This window comes from Zosterops lateralis (assembly GCF_965231275.1).
Source record: "Zosterops lateralis genome assembly, chromosome: 5".
Classification (NCBI taxonomy): domain Eukaryota; kingdom Metazoa; phylum Chordata; class Aves; order Passeriformes; family Zosteropidae; genus Zosterops; species Zosterops lateralis.
Genome location: NC_139766.1, coordinates 8,959,476 through 8,977,275, shown reverse-complemented (window position 1 = coordinate 8,977,275; position 17,800 = coordinate 8,959,476). Strand labels below are relative to the sequence as shown.

The 17,800-nt window shown below is 46.8% G+C and overlaps 1 protein-coding gene across 3 annotated transcripts in view; it reads left to right on the top strand.

Annotated features, from left to right (window-relative positions):
• Nucleotides 1-647: 647 nt before the first annotated feature.
• The window catches only part of MXD4 (MAX dimerization protein 4), a 38,501-nt gene continuing 21,348 nt past the window's right edge, over nt 648-17,800 (top strand). Inside the window, exons 1-3 of one of the 3 annotated variants that reach the window (XM_083861306.1) lie at nt 648-802; nt 1,409-1,505; nt 10,815-10,844. In XM_083861306.1, coding sequence (XP_083717432.1) covers nt 739-802; nt 1,409-1,505; nt 10,815-10,844 — 191 coding nt within the window. In that variant the 5' untranslated portion in view covers nt 648-738. Of the gene's footprint in view, nt 803-1,336; nt 1,506-10,814; nt 10,845-17,800 lie in introns of all 3 variants that reach the window. The other 2 variants (XM_083861304.1, XM_083861305.1) reach the window with 2 other exon arrangements.

Genomic DNA, 17,800 nt, shown 5'->3' with positions numbered 1-17,800 from the left:
CTCTGGCCCGGGCACCGCAAGGGGTCACGGATGCGCGTGCCGGGCACTTTTTCACAGCCTCTCCGGCGGCCCGTCTGTATCGTCTTTTCCGTCCCCGTTCACTTCCTGCCGTCCTTTCCCTCACGGGCCGCCCCGCCACAACCGGCCCTTTTCTCGTTTTCCCGTTTCCCCTCACGCTTCCCCCGCGCCCGCCCGGCGCGTCCCACCCGGCGCGTGCGAGGGGGCAGAGCCTCCGGCGGCCCCGCCCTCCGCCTACCGCTTCCTCACGGCAACGCCACGCCCCCTCCAGCCCATTGGCTGCCCGCGCCTCGCTCCCCGCCTCCCGCCGCGCGGCACGCGTCTCTCGCCCCATTGGCCCCCGTCCCCGCCCTCATTTGCATGACGCCCCGCGCACCAATGGACGGCCGCTGCCTTCTTAACATGCAAAGAAGCGGCCAATGAGCGGGTGAGGGGGCCGGGCCACCACGTGCTGTTGCTAAGCTTCGGCTTCTAAATTGTTACTACACGGGCAGCCAATGGGCGCGGGCAGCGGGGATCTGTCAACATCCCCTGCCCCGACGGGGGGCGGGGCGCTCTGGCCGCCGATTGGCCCAGTCACTTCCTAACGTCCCGCCCCACGCCCGTGTGCCGCTCGCCATTGGCGGGTCTGCTGTGTGTGTCAAATGTAGGTGCCTTAAAGCCGAGGGCTCGGGAGTCCCCGCGCGTGAACTCGGCGCGGGGGGCTCGGGACGGGCAGCCATGGAATTGAACTCCCTGTTAATCCTCCTGGAAGCGGCCGAGTACTTGGAGCGAAGAGACCGAGGTACAGGGCGCAGGCGGGCAGTCGGTCAGGCACCCGCAGGCGCTCCCCGCCGCTCTCGGCCTTTGTTGTGCGGCGGCCGGGCCGGGGCAGCGGCCCCGAGCCCGCACCTGCCTGAGGGGGACCCGGGCTGCGCCAGCGGCACCGCGCTGGGGGAGCATCGCTGCTCGGATCTTGGCTTTTTTTTTTATATATAACCCCCCCAAACAAACCATTAGGGGGTTGTTTGTGCCGCCCTGGATGGGGACGGCGCGTGTGGCACGCTCAGGATCCCTCTCGCCGCTCCGTGTGTGGCAGTCGGTGATTGTATGGCAGCTCCCCTCCCCCAGCGCAGCGTGACAAGGGTTTGCATGATCTGCCTCGTTTTTTAATGTGCACTCCGATAATCCTCCTAATTTCGACACTTCGGTGTTGTTTTGGGGGTTTTTCCCCCCCTTTGGTTTACCGAGTTACGTGGTTTTTTTGTCTCGCTTCTTTAAGAGATGCCAGAATAAAATCCAAACAAATCAACCGGAAAAATTCTGTTCTTTACCCTAGCGTTCCTGCAAAGGAGGAAAAAATTGCATGGAAAAAATATATTGCCACTAATGCTGACTTTGTCCCTAGAAGCAGAACATGGCTATGCATCAGTGTTACCCTTCGATAGTGACTATTCCAGAAAGAAAACAAAGGCAGGCACCATGGCCAGAAAATCCCAGAATAACAGGTAATAGACGCACCGCTTTTTCAGAATGAATCGTCAGCTTTTCCAATGTGTCTAGCTTATGTGCAGTGCATACATTTATGAAAAATAATAACTAATCCAGTGTCTCAGTTTTCCCCATCCCGGTAGTCGCCATTTTTCCCCTGGATGGGCTTGGCTCTGTTTTGATCTCTCATATAAACACTGCCACGCGTACACCATCTCCTTAGTACTCACTGCACTTCAGAACCATCCGCCCTCATCGCTCCTTCTGCTCCGCGCTCGCCGGCAGCGGCTTTTGCTGCAGACCTTAACACCATCATCGCCACCCAGATTTCTCTTTGCATGGCACCTAATTTCCCTCCTGGCATTCATTTATAAACCACGGGCAGCGAGCCGGCCGCCTCCCCCCCGGCAGCCCGAGCAGATGCAGCTCCGGTAGCGGCGGCGGGGCCGGGCTCCGGCTCGGGCAGCGTGTGAGGGCCGGGCCGCGGGGGGGGACACGCTCCGCTCGCCTCAGGCCTCTCCGGGAGCCGCGGGGTGAGAAGGTGCTGGGGCGAACTTGACCTCCCTCCCTCCCTCCCCGCGGGCCGTGCTGCAGCTCCCCATCCCTTCCGCCGGGCCGGCGCACGCAGATCCGCCGGGGTGCGGGCTGGGTTTGTTGTTTATCCCGGCTGTCGCCCATCCGCCTCTCCGCCGTTCTGTTGTGGCCCCGCAGCCGCTATACCTGCGATGGCACGAGCCGGGCGCCGCTGTGCGCAGGCTCCGCAGCTTTGTTTGCCGCCCGGGCAGCGGCCGCGTACGTGCGGGACCCCGCGGTCTGCGGGGACACCGCCGGCCCCTGCCCGAGTGAGCCCGGCCCGGGCTCTGCCCGCCCCGCTCCGCTCTGCTCCTCCAGGGCCGCTCCGGACGGCGCCCAGCACCGTGCCCTGCCGGGCCTGCTCGTCCCGGGCAGCGATGCTCTCTCTCTCTCTCTCTCTCCCCGGCGCAGGCTCCGCTCTGCACGGTCATGCCGGATCGTGGCTGCTGTGGAATAGCCTAAAATGAACTTGCTTTGCACGTGACTTGTTTTCCAGAGGAGCAGGGATCTCGGCGGGCCCGCTCTGGCCGCTCCGGCGGGCATCCCGCGGCCGGGTCGGGTGGTGCTGGGGAGTTGCCCGGAGGAGGGCCAGGAGCTGCTCCAGGGGCACAGGAGGTGCAAACCGAAATCAAAAGCTGGCGAACTCCCTCCCTGAGCGAAAACACGAGCTGCTGAGCACCCTGGTGGTGCCTGCTGCGGCCGAGCGGTGTGTGCCTCAGGATTGCTGAGGGGGAGCAAATCGTGCCCCCGTGCCCCTGCTCCAAGCAAGGGAACCATTTTGGGGGCTGTTAATTGCAGCGCTCCTACTTTGTGTTCAGTTTTAGTTGGATTCTTTGTCTCATCATGGAGCATGAGAAGGCAGTTCATTTTAAAAGAGAAAGTCATCAGGAATGGGAGGAGTGTCTTGTGTCCTGAGACACTTTGCTCTTCGAGATTTTTAATTATTTTCATATAAAGTATGCTCACTGCCTTTAAAAAATTCAAAACAGATTTCATAAGTTTTCCAGCTGTAAATTGCTCCTTGAATTGTACAGATTTCTTGTCTGTCTCTTGCATTCAAGAGATCTGTGTTACTTACAGAGCTATTATTCCATCGTTTCCGTTCTTAGGGCTCTTGTCATCTGCTGCAAAATAGTTATTTGTCTGAATTGTAAGCTGCTTTCAGGAGTTTTTAGGAGAGGATTTGTAATCTATCAAATTCAGCAGAATTAAAAGATTTCTGGTTACAGATTTGCAAGTGTTATTGAAGTTGAGGCACACACATCCACTTGCAGTTACCTTCCTGCTTATTTTTCTGCCTGCAGATTTATATTTATTTACCTGTTTAGCATTTTGCTCTGGTTCTCACTTCATAGCAGTGGCAGCCTTCAAAAATGCCATCCTGCAGTGTGCAGTGTGTACATTTACTCACACTTTCTTTTCTTCTATCTGCAGTGATGAGATGAGGGATGGGCCATGTGTGTTACAGGACAGGACAGTGCTGGTCAGGGAATGGTTTCCAGTGTGGACACTGCTGGGGCAGTGGCTGGTTTGGTTCAGCACGGGTACCAGGCTTGCTGCCTGGTGTGGGAAGCAGAGGCACATTGCTTTAATGCAGCCCCCTGTTCCTTCAGGGACAGAGGGGCAGCAGCAGGGCCCTGTGGGTACCTCTGCATTGTCCTTATGGGCTTTGTACCCATGTCCAGCAATTGCTGCTCATGTTTTAGATTTGTAGGGGAGAAATTACTCCTGCATTCAAATATGCAGTGCAAAATACATGATGTACACCAGCATCGCTGTTTTATTATTATTTGGAGCTTAGAGGCTATAGGGGCCGAGCCCCAGACTAGAGTGAATTTTTGGAAACAGAGTTAATTCTTCCTAAGCAACTCAAAGATTAACGGAGGGAGACGACTGGCCAAAGTTCAGAGGATCTGGAGTGGTCGTGGGTGATATGAACCACCAAGCAAAGTGTTTGTCCATATTGTTCCATTTTAACCATTTTCCAGACTCATTGGGTTTGGAGCTTTAGATGCAGGGAGGTGTCTGATTGCATACAGGGGACTGCATACATGTTTGAAATTCATGCCTTATTATTTCATTGTTTTTCTGGATTAAAAATACATATTTAAAGTTGGGGGAGTAGGAAAGCAGCAGCTAACTGCACATTTCGAATCTGCAGGGGCATTGTTGTTTTCATTATCTATTTTTGTATCCTGCTGCTTGCAGCATCTGATCAGATCAAAAAGTGAGAGATGTATATATGTACATATGTTGGGTTTTTTCATGCCTTATGAGGTATATGTATATAAAAGCATGAAAAACATCTCCTTATTCTTGGAAAATCAGAAGAGAAGGGAGGAGGAGAAAAACCGTCAGATGTGAGGAAGCCTGGTGTGCTGTACTCTTCTTTGTTCTGTGTTTTCCCCCCCGTGTGCCTACCTGTGGGGGGAAGAGTGTACCCCGTGTAGCACAGGTGTGCTGGCCAGGTTCTGCAGGCTGAGCAACGGGCAGGGATGGATTCCAGCTGCCCTGGGCTCCAGCAAGGGCACTGAGGGACCTCTCCTTCCTCTGCCGAGGTGCTGGTGATGTTCATGTAAGAAACTGCAGGATGAAACCTCCATTCCTTGTGGATGGCTGGCGAGGCCCAGACCCACAGGAGAAGGGGCAGGAGGCTGCCAGCCCTGCAGACAGGGTACTGGGGTCTGGGCTAAAAGCTTGCTGACCTCTTGACTGCAATGGAGTGAGAAGTAATTTTGGCAGGTTTCGATTTGTGCAAGGAAAAATACCAGCAGAATTACATTTAATTAACCAAAATCTAGAAGCTTTTTGTCTGCTCTAGGAATTTAACAGTTCTGCTTTGTCCACTGTTAGCTTTGAATCAAAATTGAAAGTGGTCGTTAGCAGTTGATATTGATAAACAGTTGAATATTGATAAACAATAATCTCAGTGTTATTGGTAGCAATCAGACACAGTTTTTAGCCATTTCTGTTTCACTTGCACATTAAAATGTCTTGATCTTAGATGTTTTCTTCTCAGTTTCCTGTGATGTGCCCTTTCCCATGTCACACAAACCAAACTGCTTTGTTTTCTTTCTGGTTTGCTGTTCGTACCATGTCCTCAGCTGTGATTTAGACTTGTTTCCCCCCAGTAATTTTGACCAAAATCCTCTGACAAATGAAACTGGATTCTTGTTTTGCAAAGAGGACAGGAGATTAGAAAAAGGCACAGTATTATGTTTTGCAGGGATGTAAACCTAGGTCACATCTTGTTACAATAATACTTATCAGGTACTTGACTATAGTATAATGAATGTCTCCGCAGAGCAGTAGCTGTATGTAATTCCTAAAGCAATGCCATGCACTCTAATAATTCTTGTTAAATTGTACTTAGAATTTAAAAAAAAGGCATAAAACAGCTGGATTTGTTGCTATCGTACCTTGGAAATGTTAATAACAAATATTCAAAAGTCAGGCTTGGTTTTTGCTCTGAAGAAACAGATAGGTGACACGTGTGCAATGTGCCAAGGAGGAATGCGACACAAATCTGAAATTCGGTGACGTTTGCTCACAAGGCAAAGCACTCTGACAGAGGAACATGCAATCCTGCAGATAACTGGGCTTTCTTCTGCCCTGGCTGCAGCAGCACTCACCAGGTGTTGGGTACCTTGAACTGTGTATGGGTTTGAGGTGTGTGTCTGCCCATGCACCGGCAGCCGCTTTGCCATGAAAGGGTCAGAAATAAGGTAAAACGAAAACCAAAATCTTAGTGTTAGATGCCAGTCTACTGAGGTCACGGTTAAATTTACTTTCAGAGAAAGGAATTGAATGTCGGTGGTGCAGTGTGTTTGGCCTGTTAATTTAGGAGCTGGTTTATTGAAGGAGAGGGAGCAAAATAAATGCCGGTTTATAAATATATCTTCTGTGTCTATTAATTAATATTTTTGCTCATATGTTATATAAATAGACATGTACTTCGTGCTGTGTTCTGGCAAAGGGTTATATGCAGAAAAAGATGAAAGCGGCATTTGGATTTTCAAATAAAAACAGAGCCTAATGTCCAAATTCCTCTGTTGATGTTGGCTCATGGTGAGGGTGAACCTGTGGCCCGCAGAGCAAGCCCCTTGCTCTCTGCAGATGTTTTCTGTGCCCACACTAAGCAGCTTAGGGATTGGGGCCTGATTTTTGTTTTATTTTCCCTTTTTTTTCTTTTTTCTTTTTTTTTTTCTTTTTTTTTTGTGAGAGGCCAAGAATAAAACATTACAAAGCAGACTGTGCAGACACAGCTCCTGAATTTTCACCTGGATTTCTGAATCTGATAGATCTTTCTCAGTTTGCCTTCCCAAAGCTAAGACAAGCACCTGATATTGCCACATTTGGTTTCAAAATAATGCATTTTAGTCCCAATATAAAAGATTTCACCAATGGAGCTGTCTCCCTTGAGGAACTGTGGTAGGTCTGCAATGTTTGGGAGCTGCACTGCTTGTGCAGTTGAGGAAAACAAATTGCCACTGTATTAGAAGCACGTTCAGACCTGGCCACTGCAAACATGTGGCAGCACCAATTTGAATGTGATTCCAGAGCCAGATCTCTGCATCAAGGCTGTGCCAGTATGCCTGGTTCCCAGATCCCAGCTGAATCTGCAGAACCGGTTAAATTTTGCTATGAGGAGAATGCAAAATTAATTTTTAGTGGATTAATTCCATACAGGCTGTTTTTTTGACAGGCTGTAAGCAATGTGTCCAGTTTGAAACAAATGGGGAAAAAACAACAACCCAGAAGCAGTGGGTAATAGGCAGTGTGTGTGTTTATGTTCAGGTTCATCTGTGCTTTGTGTGGTGAACTGTAGTATATTCAGGTGCATTCCATGGCAGGTTAGGTATGTAGACAGGGAATTTCCTGGAAGTGAATTTGGATCCTTTCAATGAAAAGCTGCCCAGCAGTCACATTCACACAAGATTGCAGGTGTAAGCTGTATGCTTTTACACACCTGCACATTTGGGAGTGGGAACTGGGTGCAGACACTTAAGGTGTAGCACCTTGTAAAGCTTCTTGTTCTGTTTGTTCTTACTCTTTTGGCCTGGACAAAAGGTGAAGTGCTGGCGGTGTAGCTCACATGGCTGCATGACCTGAGGTGGAGTTGTATCCTGCACATGGGTTGTATAACATGCTGGCAGTCCTGCCTGCACCAGAAAGCCCTGGCACTGTTTAAGGTGCTGCCACTGGTTCAAGTGCTTGGTTAACTACCTTCCTTTGCTCCCTATAGTGCTTTAAAATGCATTGGCAAGTGGAAGTGTATTGGTGAGTCACGGTCTAGACCTGCTCCCATTAACACAGGGCAGTAAACAGCAGCATTGCCATACATCACCGCTTTTGTCAGGAGCTGCTGGCTTCCTGCTGAGCAGCTACCCTGTCTGGTGGGGTGGATGGATGGAGGAGTAGGGAAGGTGTCTGAATACTGGAACAGGCTGTGCATCATGCATACAATGAAATCTCAATCTAGTGTGCATGTGAGCAGATCCTGCTGGCTCACTCATAAACTGGCAGCAGTGGACATGGAGGGGCCCTTGCCTGTTCTGTGTTAGTCTTGCCATCTCACTTAGCACCTGTCCAAATTTCTTAGGTGTGTCTGCTGAACGTTGAATCAACCAAAAGCTGAAATCCAATACCTAGAGTTCTTGTTTGGGGAAAAAAGGTGGTGGATGGGGATTGCTCTGGGGATGTGCTGTGAGAAGTAGCACAGCATCTTGCAGACCAATGGCTGCATTTGCTTGCTTCCTCCTTGTTCTTTCAAATCTTCTTTTTGACAATTTCTTCACAAATAAAGTTTATAGTCAGTGAACTGCTTGGCATTTGCTAAAGGGATATTAGAGCTGTCTCAGATCAACAGTGTAGTCTAAGCACCAGTGTTCATTATCCCTTCTCTCTGAATATATGGTTTTGCAGAATTTTTTTTTTTTGTTGTTGGCTTTTTCCCTTTATTTATTTATTTATTTATTTATTTATTTATTTCCCCTCACTGCTACCCCCAACTTCCCCAGGCTTTTTGAGGAGATACAAACTCAGTGGAGTGAACCTAAGTTAAACACCAGAAGTCTTCCTTCTCTTGAAGCCGTTTTTGAAAGGCTCCACAGACCATTTGCTTGCAAACCTCAGTTATATATCTGTCTCTCTCATACCAATACATATATACATAGATCTTACTAGTTGTGAGCTACATCTTATCTTTACTAAAGTACTGAAAGACTCCATTTTGAAACAAGGTACTGGCTTGTGTGGAGACCGGTTCTTACGTTTTTTCCCCCTTACTTTCCCTCCTGCATAAACAGCAGGAGATGAATATTCTTGCAATATACTGTGCTTTAGACAGTGAAAGAAATAAAACCCAATATTTTGAGAGAGGTTCATCTCTTCTGAGGACAAACACAACCAAAGAAGCCCCTGACATGCTTTGTAATAGGGTATTTAACTTGCTCCGTAGATGGAGCAATTCTCAGGTAAATGTCAGGGCTCTTGGTTTTGGTTCCAGCCTGGGCCCCATAGTTGGGGCATTAATCAGCCCCCAACACCTCCTGAAATGTGTGTCTGGTGCCCACGTTTGCACACTGCAGGCGTCGCTGAGGCTTTTGTGTCCCCAAGAGCTCTGCCAAGAGGGACGTGGTCGCTGCCGCTCGGTTTGGCAGCTGGCACACCCACGGCTGTGCCGCTCCAGAACTGCTCTGGCAGGACATACCTCAGGAGCACACTGGGGTCACCCTTCACGTAACACAGGTGCTCTGTAGGTGTGCTGTGTGCAGGACTGCCAGCTGCTCATGGCATCCTCTCTCAGCCCAGCAAAATAACTCTGTGCGGACTGAATTTCTTGGCCAGTGGTTGCTGTCCCTGTGTGTGCTCGCCAGAGCTGCTGGGAGCTGGCAGCTCAGAATGGGCCAGTTGGAGTCATCGTGTTCACCTTTGTGTCCAATTGCCAGAAATGTCAAGGAGTTCATGTCGTAGGAATGAATCCAGGCCAGCCGGTATTTCCTCTCTGGTTCCAAAGTTCCCTACGAACAGTGCCTTTGACAGGCCCGTTGAGGGTATTTGAGGACAATGGTTCCCTCCTGAACTTCTGTTTTCCATGTGTTTTCATGAACACTGGTGGATTTAGCATAGTTTTTGTCAATTTTTGGTGTGGAGAAATGATTGTGGAGAGAGTCTGATCTCTCGTAGAAAGTAGGAGTAGAAGATAAAAACAATATCCTCTTAAGACAGCCAAATGACCAAGCCCACCTTGCCCTACTAATGTAGCACAGAAAATGTGTAGTGTTGCTGCATTGCTCAGGAGCACTTAAATGGCATTGCCAGAATACACACATTACTTGATCATGGCTCACTTGATGCAACAAGTGTAAAAAAAAATATGTAAAGAATACACAGGCTTTTGAGAAAAAAATGCCAGGTAATGGTTGGCATAATTGATATCTTGGTACCAACACTGGGATGCTTCCTGGTGAGAGTGGATTAACATCAGTGCTGAACCTTGTAGGCATTTCAGTTTACCTGCAGAGGGGCAGTTCACTTAGTTTCTTGCAGGATCAGGAGCTGCTCTGGCCTCAGAGCAATTGCTTGTTCATTGGATGTTTCTTGTGTGAGCTTTGCTTTCTTTTTCCCTCTCTATGGCCGGAGTGATGTTCTGCCATCAGTCACACCCAGGTGCAGCGTCCAGCAGCTCGGCTGTGTGCGAGGAGAGGCAGGACAGCTCAGCAATGGGCAGATTTGTGCAGGAAGGCTCCCAAATCCCCCTGGGTTGTCTCTGCTCCCTGGAGGGACTGTGCTCTTGCCCTCCACAAGGCACCTCACTCTGCACCCCATGCCCAGCTGCAGGCTGGGGTTGCAGCAGGCTCCAGCAGAGCTGCTCTGACATAATCTGGCAGCTCTAAAAGCTGCCACCGCCTCTGCATCTTTTGATCCTTACGTGCTGGGCATGTTTTCAGCGGGACAAAACTGAAAGTATGGAAAATTGCTGGTTTTGAAGCGGCGACAGTAACTTCATTTTAGGAATGTTTTTAATCTGAGCTGTGTAAATAAATAAAATGAATATTTTTAGCTGAATCAGTTAAAAAAAAATCCTCCAAGAATTTAGGGCTGCCTTCTAATGGCACAAAAACCCGAGGCATCAGTTGGAGAAGAAAAAAAATCTCTAATCCAAGTAGATTGGAAGAGGATAACATACTGCTGTGGTCAGTACAGGGACTATGATTTTTTTGGGTTTTATTTTCTGTTCATAGTCTGAGAAGAATTAAGAGGATTCTTCTTTTGTTGCCATTAAGAGAACAACAACAACAGCAGTGATTAGCTGCTGATTTTTCTTTCTGCTTCTCCGTGGGCTTGAAAGCTGGCTTTTTGGGGGCTTTTTGCTCTTACCTATTACCATTTAGCTCTTTGAACACTTTCTGCCCCCTCGTAATTTTTCTTCACAGATAAAAATCTCGTGGGCTGTTTTTATTACTAACCTGCTCAGTTTTTTATGTTCATTTCTGTCTCTGAATGTATTGAACACTAATAAATGCAAATATATTATAATTCCCCCCAAATCTACAGTTTACTCATGGAAATTAAGTTGATACCCTGAAGAATCTAAAAGTGAACCAATTTAATAGAAAAGCTGTTTCATAATCCATGTTAAATACGTATTTCAGAGAAGTCTTTTGCAACTTACGCACATATTAGCTTTTAAATATTCTAAATCTAGGTTTATTTATCCTTTCTCTAATATTTCTTTTCTCTTTTAATAGGTCATCACACAACGAACTAGAAAAACATAGGTAAGTCTTGAAAAAAAAGCTAATTAAAAGATGTATGGCTGACATTCGAATCACTGTGTTTATTGAAGAACGTTTTGTTGAAATTGTTTTGATTCTGCACTGAATAATTTATTAAGTTGGTTTTGGTTTTTTTATCAGCTAAAATCTAATAGTTATAGTATTATTTGGCTTTTTTTTTCCTCCCCCGTTGTTTGGTATGCTCTTTTTTGAAACATCCCTAATAGTTGGCTTTGGACTGATTCATGCTGTAACTGGTTAACCAAATTGTTACTAACAAAAATCCGATTGCAGCAACTGTTTGCTAGAGGTGTTAAATGCTGTAAGTACAAAGTATTTTTTTGTGACTGGAGGTGAATGATTTTCGGGAACAATGTGTCACACACGGTTATTCTATGTTTCTTTTAAAGTAAGCCTAAAGTGCAGTTAATTTTCATCTCGCATGTGAGTACCTACAGATCCGTTTTTCCCCTGCGTCTCCTTCCTTGCTGCGGGTGCGTGTCCTGTCCGAGAGCTGTGTGTGAGCTGGGGACGGGCACCTCCTGAGCCGCCGCCTGCCCGGGGAACCCAGCGCCGGGAAAAGCGGGGCTTACCCAGGACAGACCTTAGACCCCGCACAGCCCCGCGTGGTGCAGAGCTCCCGTTTGCCCCGTCCTGCGGGCAGCGTTCAGCCAGTGTTGTACCGTGTCAGGGAGTGTTTGCAGCCGGGCCCGGGGCTGTAGGGAGCTCTGGGAGCGCTGCTCTCTCTGAGGGAGCACAGAGAGACATCGGGCCCGTCTTGGCTCTGCCTTTTGGTCCCCTTCACTGCGGGGCCGCTGCCTTTCACTCGCCATTCAGTCAGCAGGACAAACGCCCATTCAGGTGGTTTTTTGTTCTTTTTTTTGTGTAGCTTGTGGTCTTTTGGGTTTCGCACATCCAGAGAAAGTGAGGGGGGTGTGTGTGGATATGATTTAAAGCTATTTGCATGCTTCTAAATACGTGAAACGTGGTTGATGGCACAACAAGATTGAACTCGTGGGGTTTTTTTTTGTCTGTTGTTCTGTGGCTGCAGTTATGTAGCAGCTAGACCATCACTTCCCTTGCATGCTTACATGCTTTCCTGTAGTTTAATTGTAATATGAGTAAACTATAGCTCTGCCTAATAGCCACGTGGTCATCCTAGAGATGAGAGGAACTGGAGAAGGCTCAAGCTCACAAACACAGGCCTGGGCTGTAGAATGCAGTGCACTGGCTAAGGCAGTGACATCGACCAACAGAAGTTCATCTGACAGAGTCTTCAGGAAAATAACTGCATGTAGAATTCTGTCCTTCAGTCACAGTTCTTTAAAAGAAAAAAAAAAAAATTGGCCCCAACTATGATTATTTCTCATTCTGTTCCATTTATTCTTCCTCCTGCTTCATCATTACGAATTTATTTTCATCTGCATATTCCTTTTCTTTTTCCTTCAGTTATTTTCCTCTTCCTTCTGCTCTGCCTTAACATGTTTAAGCAGCACAGTAAATGAGGCACAGCAGCATTTGCAGCAGATGCAGGGCCAGAAGGAGAATCTATTAATTGTTCAATCGCTGTTCTCACTTTCAGTTCTGTGTTGTTTCTTTGTAGTAGCTGGACCATATAGTACTTGCCTTCTTACCTTTTCTTTCTCTGCCATCTCAAGGTCAAAATAGGTAAACTGCACAGTATGTCTTGTGATTATACAACTAATGTTTCTAACTGCTGCTGCTTGCTGTGCCTCCTGCAGTTAAACTATACTCGAAGCCAGATTTTTATTATTCCTGGTGAGAACCTGCAAATTAGTGCAAGATCCTTGTATGTGCAAATGGATGTTCACAAAAGCAGATGAGGTGTGTACAGTTCTAGCAGCCTGATGTATTGGTGTGAAGGACTCCTGCAATTTCTGTTTCTTCTTTTTAACAACCCCCTCCTTCAGCACTGTGGGTGTATGAGCAGATAATACCAGTCCTAGTGTTTTTCACTGTGTTTTACTAAAATTACATTAAGATCTATGAAGCGTCTTGCACAGTTTAATGGAAGATTCACAGCCGTGGTGTGTCCCTGTAGCAGCTGCTCCCTGCAGCAGAGCCTGTCTTCCTCCTCTGATGCAGCCCTGCCCTGCCAGCTGGGAAGCACTGGATGTTGATTTTGGAGGAGTCTCCTTTCCAGGACCAGCGCCTTTGACTCAGCAGTGCCATGATGCTGCTCTGGCAAGGCCCCCTGGGTTATCTCACAGGAGCCTGTCGAGGAGGAGGAGGAGGAGAGGAACGGCTGCGCGTGTCCTGCTCTGTGCCCAGTCCCTCACGTGGTGTCTGAGGGCTGCACTCTGCTGCAGGGCAGGGAAATGGTTCCTCCTTTACACAGCATTTGTGTCCTGTGTGAGGGTGGCCAGAGATGCCATTAACTGGAAAGCCGTGGTAGCCAGGCACTGCACACGGTGCTGTTTTGGGTTCTGCACTGGTGTTGCACATCAGAGGTCTTATCTGTGGTTTTCATGTCGGTGGGAATGGCAGTGGTTGGCCTCTGTATGTGCTGGCTTGGCCATTTGACACTACCACTTAATTTTGCGTTTTCTACTGCTGGGTCTCTTTTCTGTGTGCTCTTGAGGGGGTGCTCAGAGGAAGACAAATGAAAGCAGAAATGTAATTCCAAGAAAAAAAAATCTCATTGTATGATAGAATTCAGATTACAATTATGGTAAAGTGTTTCTCAGCGATTCATGCATGAATTTTTTTTTTTTTTTTTTTTTTTCCTTAAGTCTCCCTAGAATACCCTGCTCAGAACTTTAGTGTGGATTCATTACAGGGTAACTCTGTAAGGACTTACCTGTCTAATGGCAGTCTTGTTTTGTTTTGGTCCTGTGCATTTAAGGCGTGCATCTTGGAGCCATGAAACAGGATAATCCCCTAAATAAAAAGTAGGAAGGCAAGAAATCTTCTATCCTAGGGACAGCTGAGGTCCTAGAAGATATTTTAATAATTACAGACAGGTTAGTCAGAATGGCACTTGGATGTAACTAGTTCCTAATGACAAACATGTATATTCATGTAGGTATTTTTTGTTGTTTCCAGCCAGACCATTAGGTCTGTAGGCTTTCAGAGAACAATAGAAATAGTAAGTAAATTAGTAATAGTGACTTTTTACAAAGAAATTTTTAAATCGACCTGACGGCTGTATAGAGGAATTTAGCTTTCATAGTGTAAAAAAACACCCAACAATCCATAAGAGACATAAGCTTCTTTAAAAGACACAGCATAATCTCATTTATTTGCATCAGTTTATACTAGTTCTATATTAGAAGGTAAAATCCAAGGTGTATTCTCCTGAAGACTGTGCTGAGATCTCCACACTGCTCTGTGAAGGCAGGGGGAACCTGCCGTGGCTGTTCACCTGTGGTCTTCTCCCCCAGCTTGTGCTGGGCTGTGTGAGGAGGAGCACAAGGAGCCCTGACAAAGGATACTGGGACCATCCCATCAGGACTTCTTTGGTGTCATTCAATCCTGCCTGGCCATGGGGAGCTCTGCTGCAGGAGGGGTTCAAAGTCTTGCCCTTTTCCCTGCAAAGTCTTTGGAAACAGCTTGTGAAACTTGAAGATTTCAAAAAACAGCTTTTAAGAATTAGTGAGGAAATTAATAGATACGCCTCAAAATCATCAAGCCATGTGCTGCTGTCCCCAGACTGGCACCATATGAGCTGAAGAAGTGCTGTGACCCTGGTATGGCTTGATCTAGGCCCCCAGGTCCTCAGGTTTAGATTTTACAAAAGCTGGTGACCTGAGCCAGATGGAGGTAAAAACCAAGCGCTGCTGTTCAAACTGAGACTGCTGTGAAGTTGGCTTGGATCAATTGTGTGAGACAGCCTTGAACTTTTAGAAGTGCAAGACCAGAATGGGGAATACATGAGACACAGTGATTTGCAAAACCTTAATGATGGAAGAAATCCCAAACCTTTCTTTCTTCCCAAAGGAGCTTAGTGTATGTGTTATGTGGAGTGCTGACTGGGGGAGACTGAAAGTGTTCCCATGTGCACAGAAGGTAATACTGAAGCAAGTTTTGTGCAGTCCTTAAAGCTAAAATCTTGCCAAAACAAAGTTTCTATATTGCATCCTTATGTGCATGAGTGTGTATCTCTACAGAAACACAGGCTTTGATGAGCAATATATATTTTGATGGGAGCATTATTATGTACAACATTAGCTCATACAGAAAGCAGAACAGGTGCCTCTGAAGTTAAGTCCTGATAGGTGGTTTTCTCATGGAGGAATTGCACATTCAAGAGCACAGTTACATTCATTGCTACATCAGTTTCACCCACCAGAGATGCTTGGTATTTAAAGTTTATATAGGCTGAGAGAATGCCTAGATAGTTGTCCTGAAATCTTCTCTGTGGCTCTTCATGTTAGTAAACTGCAGGGTTAACGAAAAGCATGTAATTGCCAGTTGGTGATAAACTTGGAAGTTTTTAAACAGAACTGAAAGGTCATTGGAATAATAACATACCAAAAAAATGCTTAATGTTTATTTTTATTATGGGCTGCCTTTTCAAAATCACAAATTACCATTGTGGTTAGCACTGTTATGCAGCATAAAGTTGTAACTGCATTGATCCATCACACTGAGTGCTGTGGTGCCACTGCTAACTGAGGAAACCCCTGAACTGGTTGCTGGAGGTACAGTCCTTCCAGGGAAGGATCACCCAATGTCTCACTGCTGTGCTTCCATCAGGAATTTAACTGGTTGCACACTGGTGCTCCTGGGTCCTGCTTCCTGCCAGCACAGCAGGAGGGGAGAACCTTCCTGAGCCAGCTGTCACAGGCACACCCTGATGCCAGCACAGGGAGAGGGTGGGATGGCTTCTTTGAGTGAACAGTGTTAATTTACAGTGTTAATTTACAGTACAGAGCAGTTACAGTTCACTTCTCTGTCAGTTTAATGTTTTTCCTAAGCATCCAGTTTTGGCTGCTGTTGCCTGGAAAGTGCTGTGCTGGATGGGTCTTACTGACCTGGGAAAGATCTCATTGTTATAATGGGTCTATAAAAATTGCTGCCATTTCTAGGATCTGTCCAGATTACACATAAACCATTCAGATAATGTGGCTGCCGTGTTAGTGGTGGGAACCACGTTGTCTTGCTAGCAGAATCTAACCTCTGTGCTAGGTCTTTCTTCTGGTTTTCTTGTCAAGAAAAGAACTTTTTTTACAGCATCTGGTTGGTGTGAAGTGTTTTATTACAATCCTAGTGAATTGCAATAAATATATCTTTGCACTTCTTAAGCAGGGTAATATCTTAGGAGTGTGATTTGACTTTTGTGAGCTGAAAGCCAACATGGTTTGGGCATCTGCTCCCCCTCCCCAGCTATGACTGCTTCTCTGGGGGTTCCAGCTGTAGTGAGCAGGTGACTGGTGTTGCCTCAGCCAGTGCAAGGCTGTATCTCAGTTAAATGCCCCTCTTGCTAGGCGTTTGCCTTTTAAATCTCTGTAATAACTTTTTTTTTTTTTTTTGCACAGCTTGTTTAGTAGAGAACTGGGCCTGCAGAACTGGAGATCTAATCCTGTGCTTTTGCTGAAGTGACCCATGTTTCGAGTCTGATAGATCTGTGGAATTAAAGCAATTCAAAGGTTTAAAACTTTACACTGAAATGCTGTTCTTTTTCCTCACTGTTGCCCCATCTTTGGGCAGTCAGCAAGTGTCTGGACCTGTGACTTGTCCTGCAGTACCTGCTGCAATAACTACTGTGGATACTTATGCACTGAACTGTTGTCTTTTCAGTGCACAGAGCAGCTCACCTGATGAGGCACTCCCAACAAATGGTGTCTTCCTACCCACACTGCTGGTTTGGAAAGGAGGAGTGTATTAAGCAGACGAAGCTTGAAAATTAATCTGCTCAGGAAGTTATATTACAGGTATCAGAGATGTACACATACTCATGCTTTGGACAGAGCTTCTATTTTGCAATGAAAGATGGGACTAAAATACAGTTTGGACTCAATTATTATGTCCTTTTTCCTGCTGAGGTCAGCTTTGGACTGTGGAGTGTAAGTGGAGTCCTGGGTCTAGGCTCCAGAAAGCTCTGTGCTTCCTGGTCAGCCAAGCAGCTAGCAGGGAGCAGATGGGTGAGAAACCAAGTGCATGCATTTTTTTCCACTTGAATTTGTTCTTCCCTCTCTTCAAACATAAGTCCATTGTGTGTCAGCCTCTAATGGACTATATAGAAGGTGGTTTATGTTTTCAGCATCTGCTAATTGACCTGGCTATTTCTCATCCAACATGGTAGAGAGAGTGGGCTGGACTTGTACAAAGTAGAGATGGATGGGCCAGACTTTATGGTACTTTCAGGACAGTTAGGTGCTGATCTCCTGCATATAAGGGAAGAGAGGCCTGATGGTGACTGCTCTCCCAATTGGAGGAGAAAAAAAATAAGTTGAATTAGGTATTTTGAAAAAGAGGGTTTTTTTTTAAGCTTGCTTAGCTACATCTGGACAAGTGAGCTGGAATTTTATTTTTGTTTTTTTAAAGGTTCTTTAGGCAGCTAATGGACTTTAAGAAGTTGGCCTCTGAAATGAGTCTTACATAATGCAATGGGAATCCTTGGCTGAATCCCAGGCAGTCAGGTCTGTGGAAGCCCACAGACCAATATACAGAAGTGGTACCTGCTGTGGTTTGAAGACGTAGCAAATGTGCCTGAAAGTCAGCAGTGCAGCTCCAGCTCTTTAGGGCAAGGTTGACTCTGCACTCACCAGATCTGCAGGAGGCTGGCTTACTTTCTCCCAAGTATGTCATGAGCATTCATGTCCCAGTGTCCCTGCTTGGAGTAGACAAAAGGAAATCATCCTCAGCTGGAGGAGGTGGCTGTGTTCTGTGATTTGCTTGTCCTGTCCCTTCCTCTCCCTGCCTCCATGCTGTATTGGCATCTGTAGCTCTATTTTTAGCACTCCTTTCCCTGGAGTGACTACCCCACTTGGGTA